General features: G+C 39.6%; 1 protein-coding gene across 1 annotated transcript in view; it reads right to left on the bottom strand.

The window, feature by feature from the left end:
* The window catches only part of LOC149088718 (polypeptide N-acetylgalactosaminyltransferase 13-like), a 134,741-nt gene that overhangs the window by 24,157 nt on the left and 89,791 nt on the right, over positions 1-20,793 (bottom strand). The window contains exons 3-4 of the mRNA XM_089249293.1: positions 6,448-6,616; positions 6,086-6,252 (exon numbers count right to left, since the gene is read on the bottom strand). Of these exons, the coding sequence (XP_089105419.1) occupies positions 6,086-6,252; positions 6,448-6,616 (336 nt within the window). The remainder of the gene's footprint in view (positions 1-6,085; positions 6,253-6,447; positions 6,617-20,793) is intronic.

Here is a 20,793-nt window from a genome sequence, read left to right as displayed (position 1 = left end):
AAATTTTGTAGTTGTGAATTAAAATTTCAGTTTGATTCTTTTTAAGTAGGATTTAGAATCTTGGTTAAAAAAAAACCAGCCGCACCGTCAAAAGACAACGACAAGTCTTCAATACAAGTCTAAGGCCGGTATTGCACTATAAAAGTTTGATAAATGTCCTTCATAAAACTTGAAAAATGCAGCCAATAAGTTCAGCGGTTGCATTTTCTAGAATGTAACCAATAACCGTATTGGTTAGATTTTTCAAGTTTTATAAAAGGACTTTTATCAAACTTTTATAGTGTAATCCCGGCCCTAGACACGTATTCGCAAACATCGACTGCGGATGACACTCGATCACTTTCGCGATTCTTGTATTGAATTCTTTGATGTTGGTTTGACGTGTGGGGAATAAACATTGCCTTTAACATTTTCCTACAAGATCAAGGGGAAGGTAAATCTGGTGGACTAGGACACCATAACAAAGGTAATCTCTTTCATGGTTACTAGATTCAGGACCTTGGAAATAAGGACGCATGCACGCTAATCTTTAGAAACGCTTACAACAGACGGCGCCACTCTACTAACAAAGAACATTCGTTCTCCAACCAAAACAGAACCACCTCAAAAATGTGCACTTTGTTTAGGGAGGCGGGAGTTTCTTAATTAACGAAGGGCATCTACCAAGCAATCAGACATTGGCTGTTGTTTCATTCGGGCTATCTGAATTCACTGCTGGTGGGGAGAGGGGTATCCATGATAAATGAGATATCGTTGTATGGGTTCGGAAAGTATGTAATTTCGTAGGTTGGTGCCAGCGCCGTCTTAACGCATGGGCTCACCCGGGCACGGCCCGGGGGCCTCAAGAGAAGAGGGGCCTCACAAAAATGAAATTCGGTTTAAATTTTTTAGAATTTACGAGGTAGGGCCTCAGAAAAACCACTTGACCCGGGGGGGGGGCCCATGCTGCTCTTAAGACAACCCTGGTTGGTGCTTCCAGCTGGGAAGGTTCCATTGATTATTAATTAGCCCAGCTGGCCGTGATGCTGTTGAAATGGCCTTGGGTAACGTTCTTCCGGAAGCGCTGTTTTCGGACTGTCTTTTTCATACTAGTACTGTATAATGGAACATGCGCGATCGTGGCTGGAATAATATCTTTCCTGACATGGGTGACAACTTGGGTTCTTTTTTTTTCCTGTGAAGTTAGACTGCAATTGTTGAAACTTAGCAAATATGAGCGAAAACACACACATGAAAAGATTTTTGTTTCACAGGGCAATTTTTTTTCTGAAACCGATAATATTCTCGGATTCCTGAAAATGGGGAGGGGGGAAGAGAAACTTCAAAAACATATGGACACGCTCAAGATATAAAAAATTAGAACGTCCGCTAACCCTAATCTCATCCAATTTATGATCCTGATTGGTCTATTGCGCCATCTACACTATTCACGTGGCATTTCGTGAGTGACGAGGTTTTTGTAATTTTTATTTGTGAGTGAGATTTAATACTATTTTCAATTAATCAAGAAGGAAAAAAAACGCTACAATAAATACTTCATTGCAAATTTTTTTTAATATAAATTGAGGTAATTTTTTTATTAACTTTAAAAATATGATAAACTTTTTGCTTAAAATTGTGCTCATCCTTTTTAGCATCATGTAATTCCGTGTACGGTTAACCCTCGGTCAACGAACATCTAGATTAGTGTACAATTTGGTTTACGAACAACAAAGTGATTCGGTGTACGAACATGAAAGTCTGGAACAGTTAGACCGAATCCGAAACGTGAATAGTGGAAATTTGGTAAAACGCACACGGGGAGGGTTTTTTTCTCCAAATACGCGACTCCTCCAATACAGTGTATTAGATAAGCTTGTCTCATTTCACACAAACTTTGAGAAGATTTACATCAGGGCCGTCATTTCAACTTTTTCCAGGGGGGGGGGGTGGCAAAGCACATGTACTCAATGTACATGTGTATCAGTACCCACGTGTTTCAATGTACACAGTTTCAGAAATGTTTTTTTTCGCAAAAATCTCTGACACAGAATCAACACTCACTGATTTCTACAAACATCATTTTAATGTCCCACATTACTTATTATAAAGCTTGGCAGCAGGACCATTGCCAGAAATTTATTTCGCGGGGGGAGGGGGGCGGACACCACAGATATTTCAGGAGGGACCAAAGCGGTAAAAGAATAGGCTAGACTCATACATTTTATTCCATTTATATGTCATTTTCTAACATTTCGCGGATGGAGGGGAGAGCACTACCACTAAACCATACATGTACCACGTCCACATTCCTCTGCGGAACCTCTAACGAATTTGTTGGAATGTACGTATAGTGAAACCCGACATGAAGTTAGTTTCTGTGTAATGCTTGTTATGTGTAGTGCTGCCATCTGCCACCAGTTTTTTCTAACTATGAGTGAAGTGTAATGATTGAATAATTGCATCGTTGTAGGCCTGTTGCTCTCTGTGGCGAGACTTCAAGACCAGGTGGCGAGACCATGCCTTTCCTTTTGCTCCCTACTTCCCACTACGGATTTGCTGGGTAGCAAGTAATTTACATAACTATGAATTCGGTTTAGAAGGTATTGTGGCCAGGTTGCTTTGCAGGCAGAAATTTTGATCGCTTTGACACAGATTAATGCAGTGGAACCTCCCTTATCAGCGGACCTCCCCGTTAGCGGTCAACCCCTCTTTCCCCGTTAATAGATACTTTTCCGAATTGAGTTGACACACAGGTCTCAAAATATTTTACCTTCCATCAACAGACTCTTCGTTAGTGAATAAAATCCTCGGTCCGAAAGTTGTCCGTTATCGAGAGGTTCTATTCTGTGAACGAAATTAATGAGACCAGACATTTGTGCAGCTCTGGTCTCGTATAGGATACAATCCCGATATCTCACGAGGTTGAAATTGTTCCTCTCCAGGGAAAAGAAAGGTTTTCAGTGTCAGTATGAGATGATTTTTATTTATTTTAAGTCGCGCACTTGAGCATGAAGGAGCGTTGTAAAAATTGACAACAGAAATCTTCGGGATCCCATTAATCCATTTCACATTGATTCCTATGGGGAAAAAATATTCCGGTTTACGAACGGACTTCAGGGGCGAATTAGGTTCGTAAACGGAGGGTTGACTGTATATCGTATTGAAAAATATCTAATCTCAAATTATTTTTTTTATGAGTGATTACCCCCAATGCAAGTGACTTAGAAAATCATCAAATACTTTTCAATGTCCTTTTGTTATTTGGAAAAATGTGCTGTGACACTTAGGGGCCGTTCAAGTATTACGTAAGCAAATTTTTAGCCATTTTTGACCCCCCCCCCCTTGTCAGCAAAATTTCGTCATCAGCTCTGCCCCTCTGAATCCTAACGCATATTGGTGGGATAAGAGACATACACGAGAGGCACCCCCCCCCCCCCCACGATAAAAAATTTATTTTTTTAATGCAAAAAAAATAATTTTTTGAAAATTGAAATTTCGGAAGAAAATACCTTTATATGTTATTATAATCTATTTCTGTTAATTTCAATGTTATTTGAAGGCAATGAACTCAAAATTTATCTTTAATAAATTCATTGCGACCCACCCTCTATAAGCCATATAATGATAAATCACATAAAGGTCCTTGGGACCAAATATGGCCCTGGGGGTTATCTGATGCAACCTGCCCTCTTCAACCCTAATTTTATAAAAATGAACTAAGCGGCACATTTACGGATCGCTTAAGTGTCCCGTGGTACAATTCCAGAACATTAAGCGGCCCGTGGCACATTTTCAGATCACTTAAATGACCCGGGACACGGTTCCAGAACACTTAAGCGATCCGCTACACATTTAGAGATCCCTTGAGTGACATGTGACGTAGTTTTAGAGCACTTAAGTGGCTCCCCCAGTGCGGTTTTATATCACTCAAATTACCCGCAGCACATTCTCAGATTATTTAAGTGATGCGTGGCACAGTTCCAGAACACTTAAGCGGCCCGGACACATTTCCAGATCACTTGGATCCGCGAAAAATTTGGAGATCACTAAAGTGGTTATGTGTAGGGCACTTATCAATAGGGGGGGGGGGATGTTACCTCAAGTGCACACAAACTTTCGAAAGGGTTTTCTCGTTTTTGGCGAGCCGGGTAAGATGCCATTAAAAATATTTCATATTTTCGTAAAGGGTGGTTGATGACGTAAGCATTATCCAAACCCCCCCCCTTGTCATCAAAAGTCAGCAAATCGGAAACCCCTTCCCCCCCCCCCCCCCCATCGGTGATGACGTAATACTGCTCCTTACGAATAATTTCTGGAGATATTTGTGTATGTAAATCTAAGTGGTTATTAGCTAAAGTTATGATTAAAAGCAAAAAATTATTCAATTTGCAATGGTGTCGTTTCACACAAATACATTCGCACCTCCATAATTCATTGAATTACCCGATTTTCGGAAGGAGAGATTATGTTAATGAATATTAATGCTTGTTTTTTGCTCCAGAAATTACGTTATTTCGTGTCATTTATTTCGGAGGCCATCATATAAATGAACGCGTGTTGCAGCTTCCGCAAATTATCTTACACGGTATTTTTTTTTCTTCTTGTGCTCCATGGAATGATGTTTTCGTCCGCTATTCCCGGTTACACTGATATAAAACGTTGTTTTAGCACAGATTTTCTGTTTCTCTCTCTCTAGCGCCACCTCGAAGATGGAACAGGTCATTAGCAATCCATCAAGTTAGCAGGTCGAGATACGGGTGTTGTCTCATTAACTCGCTGAGATCCCCTTTTTTTTTAATTTGAGCTGACATAGCTGTTGCGAAGTCACACAAACTTGCCTATAATTGATGACTGCATATACAGGAATGTCAGAACGCGATTTTCCTCACGAATTAACTAATATCGATAGACACAGAATTGATGAATTCCTCTCGATCATGTTGAATTGAACTTAACCGCAATCGTAATGCAATTTAGTAATAAAAATTAGTGCATTGATTTAGGAACACAGGAGAGAGCTAACACAGTTTTTAACTTTTCTTTTTCTTTTAAATCGAGCACAACTGCGTTCTATCTCCATAGGAAATGTACTACGAATGAGTAGAGCGAAAATTGCGAATGTGTACGAATGTGTCTTAGGCCGGTATTACACTGTAAAAGTTTGATAAAATTCCTTTTATAAAACTTGCAAAATCTAACCAATGTTATTGGTTACATTCTAGAAAATGCAACCGGTGACCTTGTTGGCTGCATTTTTCAAGTTTTATAAAAGGACTTTTACAAAACTTTTATAGTGTAATACCGGGCTTAGGCTGGCATTACACTATAAAATTTTGATAAAAGTTCTTTTATCACACTCGAAAAATGCAACCAATAAGCGCATCGGTTACATTCGAGCGAATGTAACCGGTTATTTTACTGGTGGAATTTTTCAAATTTTATAAAATATATTTTATCAAACTTTTATAGTGTAATACCGGCCTTAGTGCATATCTAGCAACATGCCCGTGAGTTTTAATGATGGCATCTATTTTTCAAAATATGAGAATAATGACGATTGCATATCTGTTGTAGGTCTTGACCACTTGTAGGATTCGAACTCAGGTCTCCGCGATGTGAGTCCGTCACTATGACCACACAGCTGCACAGTTGTAAACTGAAAGTTTCATAGTCCGAAGTCTACTCCATAAGCCGAGTTGACACTGATCGCATAAAACAACGATGAACTAAACAAACACCGGTTTGGAGGATTGGCTCAATACAGGGCTCACGAACGAGCCAATTTCTTCAGCTGGGGTCCATACCCGCAGAGCAAAAACTGGTTTTGAGGTATGGCACAGCGCGGTGATTTCAATGGCGGATTTTGCTTAGCCACACCCCAAAACTGGTGTTCACCCGGATAAAGATGTAACGACAACCATTAGAAAATACATACACAACGTAGCCGTCAGAAATACCCACATTGCACTGAGATTCTCCTTCAGCGTGGCTGTAAGTGGTACATGGGGATCCGATTGTAAAAGCAATGTCATCAATTACATAAAAAACATCTTCATATTAACTTTATGATAACTTTGAGAAAATAATAGGAGAATTTCCTCACCCCTTTCACTAGCGTCATCCACGAGGAGGATCTCTTCCAAGAGCTCCCTTGGCGACATGCGTATGACGCTGTGAACGGTGCGCAGTAGCGTAGACCACGCTTCATTATGGAAGACGATCACGATACTCGTGGATGGCAAATGCGCCGAGTATTCTTTTTTCTTGCATCTACAGAAATGAAATTTTTACCAATATTAGCAAAAATAAAGAACAGAGCCTTCTAATATGGCGGGAAAGATAGATACTCACTTAAACAACCCTGGGTCGAATAATCGAGATTCTATTTTACCATAGCAGTCAATGTGTAAATTTAGTAGAAGTAATGAGTTTTATGAGTTTTATTTGCCGCGCAATTTAACTTACGCTTCTGCTCTGACATCCGGAAGTGTCCTGTTGAGCGCTATCTTGTCGCTTGCTAAGAGATTGAATTGGTTCAGCTTGAATTTCTCTTTCCTCAAATCCTCCTCTTCAGGTGGTATCACCACTGGACGACCCATTTCTCCGGGCCAATGACTTGGATTGGAATGTACAACTGAAATTGAAACATTCACTCAAGTATAATTTTCTTCGATATATATTTTTTTCTTTTCTACAACATCAAAATAAAATGTATGCAGGGCGATTTCAACCCCTTTACGAACAGGGACGTAATATTTCGTTGGAATAAATTCAATCTAATCGACTGTTTCTTCAACCGTGGTTTTTCCCTCGTCGTGAAGGTTTATTGTAACTATATGAAACAAAGCTGTCTGTGTGTGTGTTCTCCCCACCCATTCTCACACCACCATTGTGATACCTCAACAAGGTAACGATGGTGGCGGTTCTCCTCAGCTTTCCACCTTCCCCCCCGCTCTCGTTCTCTAGAGCATCCCCCCGCCCACATATAATGTGCCTTTCTCAGAACTAATCCTTTCATTATATACTGTACACAGAAGTGAGAAGGAGAACAAGTAAAAAAACTACAACACAAGTTTGTAGGTGAGGCGAAAAAGCAAGGCACTGTACTAATACTCTCTCATGCAATTACCTGCGTGTGTGTACTGTGTGTTCCCCCCTCCTTATATCTCCTTTTTTTACCTTCTTTCTTTCCCTTTCTTCCTTTTTTTTACGCGGAACAAGGCTACCACATTTATCGCCTATACGTGTAATACAGATCATTCATATTTATCGCCATCAGCTTGAGCGCGCGCGCTCACACATAGAAATGCCGTGTTATGGTTATAGGAGGCGCTGTCTCGGCAAGTTCTCAGCTGAAATTCATTTCCTTTTAGGATTTTGAGAGAATGGCACGTATCACTACACAAATTCGGATCCAGAAATCATGCCATCGACTGAACTGAAAAACGCATTTCACAGACTCAAGCCACCTCAACTAAAAAAGAGTAAGAGGTGGGCCAAAATAATGATTGGCCAAAATTTCCGAATCAACCTGCATATACATAGGATGATTACCTACTTCCACCTTGCCTCATTTTACTGACGATCGGTGGACCTACAGACATACCTCCAATTACAAAAAATATCCAAATAACGTGTAGAACTCTGATACGTCATGCATGGTGCAAGGGGCTGCACGGTTATTAAAATAAAACTTTTTATACGAACACGCTGTTATCAAAAGTTTTTGCCCTGTTTCTCCTAAGGCCGACAAAAACCCACGTTTCTAAGTGCAATATATTAGCAGAGATATTTGAATTCATAAATTGGAAAAAAACTTGGGGGACAGTATAACTAACGGACAACGTTTCTTTTCCTCCATTTATGCTGTTCTTTCCCATCTTTCTTCCAATTTTTCAATTCTAACATCTCTTCGAATATTGCTCTTGGAAACGTGGAATGGTTTTTGTTGGTCTCAGGAGAGACAGGGCAACGACTTCCTGCTTGGGTTTTTGAGGACAGGGTGTCTGTCAGTATGAAAAATTGTTTTTACTTTAATAACTATACAGTCCCTTGCAATAAATACTAATGACGTATCTTATTTCTACATGTTATTTGAATTTTGTTTTCTAATTGGAAGCATGTGTGTAGGTCTATCGTTCATCAGTAAAATGCGGCAAGGGGAATCAAGTGATGACCCTGCGTATGCTATTAGAGAGATGTACGAGTATCCTATTCCCCCCCCCCCCCTTTGAGCTAAACTCCTGCATTTTTGTTATCCAGCCATTGCGAGATGTTGGAATAATGGAAACTGTCTTAGGTCAGGATTACACTATAAAAAGTTTGATAAAATTCCTTTTATAAAACTTCAAAAATCCAACCAATAAGGATCATAGGTTACATTTGTACAAGTACAAACGATAATCTTATTGGCTGAATTTTTCAAACTTGATAAAAGTACTTTTAGAAAACTTTTATAGTGTAATTCCGGCCTTATACGAATCCCGATATTTTTTTTAAATGTAACATTGCATAGATCCTTTGAGTAAATCTCTCAGAAAAAGAAATTCGAATCTAGTCAACTGATCAAGAACTGAAGGAGAAAAAGCTTCTTGTTTTTCCTCATACATATGCTTTGATTATAGGAAGACCGTTGCTGAAAGCAGCTCCACGCGTACATGGATCACAGCGAACACTACAGACTGATCGACCGATTACGACATTAAGCATGGGAATGTTTGTCAATCAGGGAAGGGGAAAGAGAAAGCCTTCTACATCGTCTTGCAGTTGATAACGATAACTTACAGAAGAAAAGTTTGTTTGAACCAAGAGTTCTCTACCTTTTCAGCCGCGACCCAAGATCAGTTTCGCGAACCACGCGACTTTCATTTTTAGAAATCAGTGAAAATAGTGACGCATAGGTGCATTTGTAACTGGACCGTAAGCGGATTTTTACCACTCTTAATACCCTGCAAATTAAGTTTTGGTCGTGATCCATAATCTCAAGAGCCCCTGGCTCTTAGCGAATTTGTACGACCGACCTCGGAAGCTCCCCCCCCCCCCAATCACCACAGTTTCTAATTATGAATATCTGGGCTTAATTTCTTCCGACCTCCGTTGGAATCTCCATGTTGATTATGTCTTTCATAAAATCTCTCCAAAAACTTTTTCTTCGTCGGAACATCAAAAACTCCACCCGTCACCTCAGACATCTCTGCTTTTGAACCTATATCTTTCCCGTACTCTCATATGCCTGTGAAATCTGGGCCCCCCATTACTCTCTCAAACATAGACAAATTAGAATCTATTGAAAATAAATCCGCCCAATTCATTCTTAACTGTTGGTCATCCTCTGCCTCCGTCACTGAACTCAAGCGCCGACTCAATATGCAACCGCTTTTCACCTGTAGATAGTCAAATCTCGTTATTCCTCCAAGGGACCAGAGAAATCACTTCATTATAACGAAATTTCGTTATAAAGGAACTGCAGGTGTCTTGCATTGTTCCTGTGCAAACTTATCTGTGGGATTATAAAAGTGTTCGTTGAAGCGAGATTTTCGCAATAACAGTATTCGTTAAAACGAGATTCGACTGTATATCTCTCGTTTAACTTTCCTTTTCAAAATCCTTCATGGCCATTTTTATATCGACGCTTCCAATTTTCCAACTCCAGCTTCATACTTTTCAAAAAGAATTAACCATTCTTTTTCTCGATTCTTTTTCTTCCATTAAAGATTCTCGAGCTATGGAATTGGATTTGTACGACCCTTCTCGGAAGCCCCGGCGAATCACGTTTGAGGCAGGACCCCCCCCCCCATAGCTCGGAGTCCCTGGTTGCTAGTGGATTTAGATAACGACCCATCTCGGGAGCCCCGGCGACCAAAGTTTGGGTCACGACTCATAGGTGAAGAACCCCTGGGTTAAAACTTATCTTCACGATGAAAAACAAATTTTCCCCGTTATGATATTAGTCCGCTTTATTCTTTGCAAAAGTGGTAACAATATCCGAATGATCACATTATCCGTGATTTTAAAAATTGGTGCAGACTGTATTAACATCGGAAAGAATCAATCCAATGATATTTTTTTCAAAGAAAATACATGCTCGGCAGTTAAATAGGGAAATAAAAAACAAAACTTCTAATGGAAAAATACATGAATACTTGTCCCGTATATTATCCCAATTACAAGACGGATAGTCAAAGTAATTGCCAAGGGTAGAAAACATGAGAATCTGATTTACACGAATCTTGGGAATAGTTCAAGTATCAATTGGGACAAGAGGGAATTTACTCCTTTTATTTACGAACGTGTAATTAGATTTGAACCTTGAAGTAAATTAAATTTGCTGACTGGCTTCCCTTCGAACGCGAGACAAATAAACAAACACGAAAAGGACATTTCGGGATTCATTTAGCGACTTCTATTGCAGATTAAATCGCACACACTGCCGTGTTTTTCTTTCTGGACAACCACTTGTATCGAATATTTCTCCCCTTTCGCATTCCTTCTCTTCCACGGAACTAAATCACAGGGAACAGCACGAGCACCCAGTGTGTTTAGATCAGGGTCGGTGGGGTTTCGGACAGTACGTTAAAAACCACGGTATTTACCGAACTGTCTAAAACCTCCTATTTATAACTATAAGTGAAAATCTTTGCAATTTGATGAAGAGATAACTTCTATAATCAAATAATAAACTTAATATTTAATAAATTATACAACCTCTGACAATAAAGTTCGGTGAATAGCCCTGTAACATTAACGTAGATGAAATGTTAACGAATGTTACCTTACTGTCCTTCGAAATAGTCACCTCCCATTACTATGCACCGCTGAGATCTCCTATACGTGTCCTGGAAACTTTGCAAGAAGTCTTCTTTTGGGATGGAGTTCAAAAGCCTCGTCACGTTTCGTTGGATGTCAGGAATATCGTCAAATCTCTTTCCTTTCAAAGCGAGTTTGAGTCGTGGCAATAGGAAGAAGTCTGGAGGATTGAGATCTGGCGAGTATGGTGGATGTTCAATATGCACCACCCCCTTTTTTGCCAGGAACTGTTTGACGATATTGGCTGTGTGAGGGCGAGCATTGTCGTGAACAAGAAACCATGAACCTTGATGTGCGTACCGAGGTCGTACCCTGTGTAGACGTTTCATGAAACGGGTCAAAATTTCAATGTACCTTGCAGCATTCATCGTCGTTCTCTCAGGTAGAAATTCCTTGTGAATACACTTTCAGAAACACTTCCCCGGCCTTCTCTAAAACTGGCGAATCACTCGTGTACACACACACACTTCATGGACAGTGCTTGATCTTCATAAACACGTACCAGCATCGCGTGAGTTTCTTTCGGTGTCTTGCTAAGCTTAAAAAAAAACTTTAAATTGATCTTTTGTTCGTTCATTTTCCTGTTCTCAGTTAAGAACCAACGCACTGAACAAGCACTTTGTAAAACAAGTCTTTCACGGAACACAAACGACGCTCAACTGAACAACGGTGGCGACAGATGGTCAACACCTGCTACAACGCATGTGCAGCATTTTGCTTCGCCAGTGTTGCCAGATCGGCCGTTCTGACTTCATTCACCGAACTTTATTGTCAGAGGTTGTATTATATTTTCTTACTTTTCTTCCTCCGCCGCAATCTTAAACACTCCACTCGGGATATCAGACTTCTCTGTTACCAAACTTATATGTCCCCCGTCCTTTCCTACGCCGCTGAAATTTGGGGCCCCTACACCTCCAGTAATATACACAAACTCGAATCAATCCAAAATAAATCCGCCCGATTTGTTCGCGACTGCTGGTCATCTTTCGTTTCTGTGTCCGAAGTTAAAAACGAACTTCATCTCCTCCCTCTTTCTACTCTTCGTCTCATTTCTCGATTAACATTGTTCTGTAAAACTTTGCATGGCCAATTCAACATAGATACCTCTGGTATCTTAGCAAAAGAAATTAAACTTACGTAATAATCGAACACTAATAATCAAGCGCAGCTGCGCCTTGATCGTGTTACTATCCCACATCTCTAGAAGACTCGGCCATTCCCTTAAAATGAAACCTATTTTTGCTTCCACTGATTGCTTTAAATACAGCTTCCATACATTGGTGAATGGAACAAACTCCCAAGCTCTATTGTTGAATCTCCCACTATCACTATTTTTTTGTCTGTTATTAAACATTATCTTCGTCATTCTCAATCGCATCCTCTTGTATAGGCCAGAGGGCCAACAATATTGTATAAATAAATAAATATTATTAAAATTACATTAAATATAATAAAATTTTGAAATTCAAAACAGTACGTGCAAAGGGTTATATGACTGATATCAGGTTATCAAACAATTAAAAACTGAACTGTCTTGAGGTTAAATATTAGATATATGGAAACATGAAAGATACAAGAATGGGATAGAAATTTATCACATGAAAATTAGAAAAAAGAAATAGAATTACAGAATACAGAATTCTGCAGTTCTATTTCTTTTTGAACTACAGAATGAAATTAAACTTACGTAATAATCGAACACTAATAACCAAGCGCAGCTGCGCCTTGATCGTGTTACCAGGTGCATACCTCGACGGTTAGCAAGAATCTGCTGCAGATTCCTGTTTAATCATATTGAAATCTCATGAAACCCTGGGAACATAGTAGCAACCTTTCTTTACCCAGTAGTTCCAGCTTCTAAAGCAGACGATCGAATCCCCCCCCCCCCCCCATGCATTATTTCAGAAGCTTATTTTCAAAAGGTAACACTTCCTCAATTTCTAAATTTACAATAGAGGTAAAAAACGCAATTCTCTGGTATGGACTAAATTTACAAAAGTGGGAAGTAACCCAATAAGTAGCATATTGGGGATATTTAAATACTATGTTTCTCGATCAACGTTTCAAGGGAATTAGTTATTTACGGAATTTTTAAAATTTTTCATTTTGGAAAAAAAAAAAAATAGTGGAAATGTTACCCCTTCCATTAAAAAATTGGAGCTACTCAAGTCTGAAAATTTGGAATTTTCTACGGTTTAACATTGCTAAGGAAGGTACCGAAGATACCTTAACTGTCATCCCGTTAATAACACAAGAAACACGATCATTCTACATTAGAATCTTTCATAACGGACAGTCCCGCAAACTACTTCACCAAAACTCTGGACATATTGCTATATTGCAATTTACTGCCATTAATGAGATGGGTTTCTTTTGGCCTAATGGATAAGACGGATCATAGGTGGAGTTAGACTTGAAAGTCGGGGGGGGGCACGATGATGATGCCAGTTCATATGTATACACGTATACATTAGATCAGACGACTCTACCTTTGACGCCCCCGTATCTCCAGACCCATGCGATGGACCCAAGAGAATATATTCGGAGGCACATATTGATATATCCGCAGTTGGTATAGTGGTTAGTACCGCAAGCTCACACTTCCACTAACGGATGCGTTTTGGAATTACGTCGACGGGCCCCTATGTATTTTACTATCAATTATATAACGGACACTCTTCGTTTGCGGACAAAACTTTTCAGCCCGATGGGTACCCGTCATCGAGCGGTTCTACCGTAAAGTGTGACTTAAGAAAAAAAATATATTAACACCGGTAGGAGATAATCGCTTTATTATGTTCCGTTTTGAGTGAAAAATACCGAAGTAAATGGACACGGTAAATACGGGGGCGTACCCAAAAGTAACCGGAATCACTTTAGGGTGCGCGCATTCGTACTACGCGGTCCTACATCCCACTAGGCAAGCGTAAAGCCAGTCCTCCTGAGCAAATGTGCCGAATGGCGTTGCTTGGGAAGGTTGCGTTTGACATCCGTGAATTTTTTCGTGGGAGTTGAGCTTTTTGGTCATGGCAGATTTTCCTGAGCAGCACGGGGCTGTGAAGTTTTGCTTCCTGCTCGGAGAAAAAAGTAGCAGAAACTATTGGGTGTTGATAGAAACAGCTTACGGTGATGCTGCTATGGATAAAACTTAACTGTAGGGATGGTTCCCCGTTTCAAAGAAGTTGAAATGTTGATTCACGACCAAGATAGAAGATCAAGCTCGCTGCTAAGAATATTGCGCAACAGTGTGCGCAGAAAAGACCAGATCTGTGAGAGACGGGCGACTGGTTTTACATCGTGACAATGCTCAATCTCAAACTTTCTTCACAGTGTGCTAGTTGTTAACAAGAAACAATGACAGTGCGATTCCAGTGTCCCACCAGACCTAATCACCTGATATAGCTCCGTATGACTTGACTTTACTCTTACGGATGAAGAAACAATTGAAAACGTTTTGCTCACACGGATGAGGTGAAAACAAAAACTATGGAGGCGCACTCTGGCATCACAACAGACGAATTTAAAAAAATGTTTTGAACAATGAAAGACACGACAAGTGTACAGGGTGGGCAAAAAGTCCGCAAAAATGTTAAAAATTCATAAAAACCAGAAAAATAACCGAAATAAAAATCAGTTTGCAGGGCTAGCATCGCTACGTCACGGGAATTTATTTGACAGCAAAGAAAAACCCCTTAAAAACAGCCGATAGGTGGCACTGACGTACACAAGTCAAAGAAAAGATATGCAAATAACGAACACAATGCCTCTAAATCCCCCAGTATGTGTTCCACATGACCACCACAGGGAACAACACATTGCAGGCGAGCCACAAATACAGCAAGGGCAGAGTGCAGCAAGTTCACATACACGTTTTACAACGGTGAACTGATTGTGGATTGGGAACGCAAGTTCTTATAACCGTCTCATTTGCATATTTCCACCGAAGTCGCTCACACCAGTGCCACCTATCGGCTATTTTTTGCTATGTTTTTCCGTCTTAAAAAAATTCGTGACCTAGCAATGCTAATCCTGCAAACCGTTTTTTATTTTGATTATTTTTCCGGTTTTTATCCATTTTTAAAGTTTCTACGGACTTTTTGCCCACCCTGTATTATTAGCCGTAATGGAGAGTACTCTCAAGAGAATTGCATAATTTTCGTATAAAAATTGTGAAACATACATTCGGTTACTTTTGAGAGACCCCCCCTATGATATGTTCCCTTTCGGTAGAAACGACCAATTTTGCATTATAATTTCTGCCAAAAAATATTCCCGGTTGGATATAAGCCCTGTTGTATGTATATTCCGACAGAGCTCGTACCAAAGATTCGAGAACCGTTGAAAAATGAATTTAAAGAAAGTGGAAATGTTCCATTTTGCCATTAGGATAGATTCATTTCTACGAAGATAGAAATTAACAGAAGAATAATTAATTGAAAAAGTTAATACTCGAGCAGTTTAAGAAAAACGGAAAGCATCGCTGCCTACGAGCTTTACAACTGATATTATGGAGAAATCAATTTTCTTCTAATTGCCACTCAGCGCAGATTGAAATCTTACGACATATATATATTTGTCTTTTGTAAATAAACTATAATCATTATACACGGCATTAAAACGACCGGTTAACTATTCCTAAAAAAAAAAAAAAGGCAATCAACGTCATCACGGCACTTCAATGCAAATAAGTGGGAGGATATTCTAAACGGGGGCATTAATTTGATACGAATCGTATATTCACGACAAAGAGAAGACTATATAAAGGCAGTGGGATTATACTAATAGCTCTTTGTGTTCCTCAGATTCATACTCAAGTATTCAGATAAACAATATCTGCACTGTGCGAGTAGATGGGCATTAAGCGAATAAATGAGACGATACAAAAAACGTTCTCTCAAGGGGTAATGGAAAAAAAAAATGCGAGAGACGTATGGGGTTTGCTTCTCATACATGTATTCACATGGAAGTTATATGAATGCGCTGTAATTACTTCTTGCTCCGCTCGACTCTTATAACGCCAGCATCAGTTACAGGTCAGTCTAGCTTCTGTTTCTCTTTAGCATCGAATTACCCCGCCAACATGCTGCTGCTCTGCTACTACTTCCTAGTAATAAGGACGTAGGAGTGGTACGTGGCGCGTTGACTACGGCTAAGATGTCGGATATAAGGCACGTAATGTATCCCCAATTTTTTTTTTTCTCCTTTACATTTCTTGGCAAGGGATCAAATGAAACAAAGGGAAAAGCCTCCCATCCATTCATAAGGAGGGGAGGGGGCTCATATATTGTTTCTCCATTGATCACGTAGCTGACACGGCCGAAATATTATTTACTTTTCCTTGGTAAAGTTATGTATCAAGAAACGTGGTATTTTCATTATTTCTTTTCTCTCTCGAACATGAATCAAAGGCTTCATGTCAAAGGCCTCCGATAAATTCGGCGTGTCGAACAAAAGCACAATCTCGCAGAAATATGTTTGGGGGGGGGGAACTATTAAATCATAATCCATTATCCTACGAGTATGTAATTTTAGATGACTGATACGAGTAGAGGTCTCCGGAATATGTTTGATAGATTTTTATGCCGCTTTGAATAAGTAATTTTGTGAGCACTGCGTAATATCTTTGGACGAAAAATTTCATAAAGTAAACTTTTATATTACTTGTGCTCATACATTTTAAGACGAACAATGGCTGTCAGGATTTTGCATTGTAGAGAATTAAAAAAAAAAAAGTAGTTGATCTAAACATGATCTCTCAAAATCAATTAACACGAAAGATATCAACTGGAATTTCGATGAACATGAAAAGTTTGTCTCTACGGGGTGGTTAAAAACTCAACGTACAAACTTCAGGGGGACGTAACAACAGTGTAGAAAAAACACAAAACAGAATCGCCTAGGAATGTATGACCGACCCTAAACCCCAGTCTGATCAGCTGGAGGATAAACGGAGCTGCAGAAAAATGGCAAGCCAATAATGGGTGGAAAAACTTTATTTAGAGATACTTTACCCGAGGACAGTACGTGTACACGTTAAGTTTCACAACAAGTGGTCAAAATTCTTACCATCCACAGTTATGCACGGCTTCACAACAGCGACGCATTGATTGTCGAACCCTTTCAAAAATACCATTTCGCGGACGTTTGCAGCTGCGACGAGGTCGGTGTCAGTCAACGGGCGTCTCGCAGACCATGGCTTTCATATCAACCAACTTCAAATCAAAATGGAATAAAGGCGAGCAGTTGGGGTACCTTCGTGCATAATTTGATAAGATGAATAAGATGCAAACATCCAATATGATGTACAATATGGATGATTTACAGATTCAATGCCCCTGGGAGAATAACATCCTTTCAACGTCTTCCTATTTGCTTGGATACACAGGTCGAGACGATGCGGAAAGGTTTCCATGACGCGTCACAACATGTTTAGTGGAATAGAGAATATTTTATGGTTGACGGCATTCGTCAGTCGTCAAGCGCAAAGACGAAGATCCCTCTCTTTCAGGTGATTCTAGAGGAAGTAATCCTCACGCAATCACTATCTGCACTGGTCAACGATCCATGTTATACGAATTTCTCACCTTCCAACTATAGATGAGATATCCTATTTCAATTTGGCAGGTACATTGCGCGCCACCTTATGGAAATTTAGGTTTCTTTGGAAATTATATATGTGCAGTCAAGAGCGAAGTCTACACACATACTCTTGGCTTACTTTGAAGATACAGAAATTTCTGGAATGTTTATGGATTTTCAAATGACGAAACTGAACGGATATATACATCTCTAAAAATTCTAAATACGGGTAACAAAATATTGGAAACTAAATTAAAACACTTTTGAAATCACCATTTTAAATGGAGAAAGATATGTTTATTAGCACTATAGGACACATTTTGAGCTGGACCAAGGCCAGAGGGAACCACCTTCTTCCCCAAAGAGTAAAGCAATATCGACAACTCCAGGTATTTGTGACGAGGCTTCCCCGATCTGGACACCCCATGCTAAAATAAGACTCTTTCATTCAAACCGAGCTTAACTACGGTCTGTCTGCATGGGCCTATTTATTGCAGAATGAGTTGTGCCAGAAGTGGACATGTATACCTAACACTCCGAGTGCTTATCTAGTGTTGTGCCTGAAAATTTTAGTGGTGCCATATTTTTTTTTAAACTGAGTGAAGTGTGATGATTGAATTTATGCACTGTTGTTAGGTCTGTTGCTGCGTCTATGGTGAGACTTTTTAACGGGGAGATAGGCTCGCATGCACTGGGCTGGCTTTTGCTCATGGGGCTCGATTGTGTGTCTAGCTTCGAAATGATAGTCCGAGAGAGCATTGATATTTAACCCGAATCATTCCCCTGCTGAAGTGGTTCTCGAACTTTTGTTACTCACAGCTATAGGCGGAGATAGACTTGAAAGTCTGGGGAGTACCATGATTGCTGAGGGGGGACGATGATGTCAATTCATATATACGCAAATACATTAGATCAGTCGGCTTTACCTTTGACAATGGGAGGCATTGCCCCCCATGCCCTCCCTCCCGTATCTCCGCCCACGCCTACAGCTTTCTAGCCATACAACGTTTCCCCACAACTGTTTAGAATACAACCACTTCAGAGCATTGAACAGGTACACAGTGGCCTCAGCTCATCACTGAGAACCACTGTTCTGCATATTGATCTGCTCGGAGGTTCTATATTCCGTCTCTCCCTAACCCATCATAAACTGATAGGACTGTAGTCTCCAGAGAATTACAATGAATCCATAAGCTGGCCAGGTACCCGAGATATACACGGGGGAAGGGAGGAAATAAGGGGCCAATAACCCCCCCAAGCCAATGAAAAATTTAATTTACTTCAAATATTTTTCAAATACAAATTAAAATATCAAAGATAACATTGATATTTAATTTTAATCAATTTCTGTTCACTTAAACGCTTTATGAAGGTTGGTACGCCAAAATTAACCTGGAACCAATTCCTTGTGCCCCCCCCCCCCAAAGGTCGATCGTGCGCACGCCCCTGTAAGTTCCTATTATACGTATTACATTTGTAATTACATACGTAAATGTACGTATTACATTTCCAATAGCTCTAAAAGGTTATGCGGTGTGATGAATTCAATTCGTATTTAGACCATAAGCCATCTTTTATATAACGTCAGTAACATCAGAAAACTTCGCATATAATATTCATATGAAATGATTTAAAAAGAAGATGGGAAAAAAACTCATTACCAATATTTTTTCCCCTCGGAATGACTTTCTTCTAAAAATGGTATAAATTCGTATATAAAGCCGTACTTTAGATACAATAAAAATACCCAATAAAAAGAAACGTCTGAAATGACACACCGCGTATCGCAACCAATGTGCGTTTGCAGTTGAAAGTTTTTTTTTCCTCCCCAACCCCGTTCTCATCTAAATTTCAAATCTTTCTGCTTTCCGCCATCATCTTGCTTGGAAGTGCCATTGATATTCTAGCTTCGTATTTTAGAAATTGCGAGTATCCTCAGTAATCCAAAGGATATAACGTCTCACAATGGGGTGTCATGTGGTATGAAGAAACATACATATAAAAAATAGAAAAGGGGGAAAAAAAACGCTTTATTTTCCTTTTTTCCCCAACTGTGATTTTCACCCCTGCGGTAATCCTCCCTCACACACACACACACACAAAATTTCTAGCTTATCACGTATGGGATTTCAAAAGAATCGTGGAAGGATATTATGACGAAGAATAAAACAGAATCGTCCTAAAAGTGAAGGAAAAGAAAGAAAATAAATATTAGTGTGAGAAATATATCCGAAATTCTTCTTTTTCTACCGCAATTTCGATTTTCTTTTTATTGGGATGTTAGATATATTTCTGCAACGTAATCCAGATTTTGAAATTCTCTCTCTTTCATGATTTTTTCACTCTCGATTCATTCATGGTACGATTTGAAATGGATTTCGAAAGTGATTTCTTTTGACATTTATATGAATCGCAGATGAAAGTGGTTATTTTAAATCGAAGGTAATGAAAGTCTCCAAGTTATGCATGAATGATGTGAAAGCTACGAATCCCGTTTTAACGAATACATTTAAAGCGAAAATCTCGCTGTAAAGAATACCTTCTTAGCAAAAATCTCGTTGTAACGAAAACTTTTCTCATAATTAAATAAGTTTACATAGGAATAATATATCGCGAATTCCGACATTACGAAATGAAAAATCCGTTATAGCGGAAATTCGTTGGTTCCAAAATGCGTGCTTGTCCCCCCGTCTGACCAAGAATCTAGATGCGAACCTGCTCATGCTCAAAAGTAAAGCAGCAAATTGATAATTCTGCATTGGAACGGTATGATGATCTGGAAAGAAAAGAAACCGTTATTGGCACCTGCATCGACCTTCATGTCTTGACTAGAGGTTCAGAGATGGTAGTGCACTATAGAGATGACATGCTCGCACCATTTCTTTCTGTTACGGGACCCGATGTGTATGGACGATAATGCAAAATTTAACATTTTGTGTTGTCGTGCATTACATTTAGTCTGAGACGATGACTCGCATGCAATAACCACCCATTCATTTTGCCTTGAACCCAATAGAGTATACATCAGTCACCCATGGGAAAACATTCAACTGCTCTCTATGACCCTTCCCAAAGCCTCGATCAGCTGTGAGCAAGTCTTGCGCTTAAATGGACCCCGATACGGCAAAACGACATTGATATAGTCCTCCTACCACGAGATGAGATTTGGCTATGTCACGTCAAACGATTCTATTTTATCCTAGAGGGACATGTCGATCGTGAAAGCTCAGTCACTGATGAACTTTTCTCGATGTGCAATCGTTTTACCAAAAAAAAATTGAATAAAATCATCCGACGTGACGTGACATGACGCAGCGAAAATTCATCTCGTGGTCGGAGGACTATAATTGTGTTATTGGTATGGATCGACGTTGTCGAGCCTATGTATACCGCATAAGTGGTCATATCCCATATTGGCTGAAATTC

The sequence above is a fragment of the Pholcus phalangioides genome, unplaced genomic scaffold (assembly GCF_987345545.1).
Source record: "Pholcus phalangioides strain wild (caught in Gottingen) unplaced genomic scaffold, Ppha-v1.0 ptg000003l_1, whole genome shotgun sequence".
Lineage (NCBI taxonomy): Eukaryota > Metazoa > Arthropoda > Arachnida > Araneae > Pholcidae > Pholcus > Pholcus phalangioides.
This window is presented reverse-complemented; position numbering and strand designations above follow the sequence as displayed.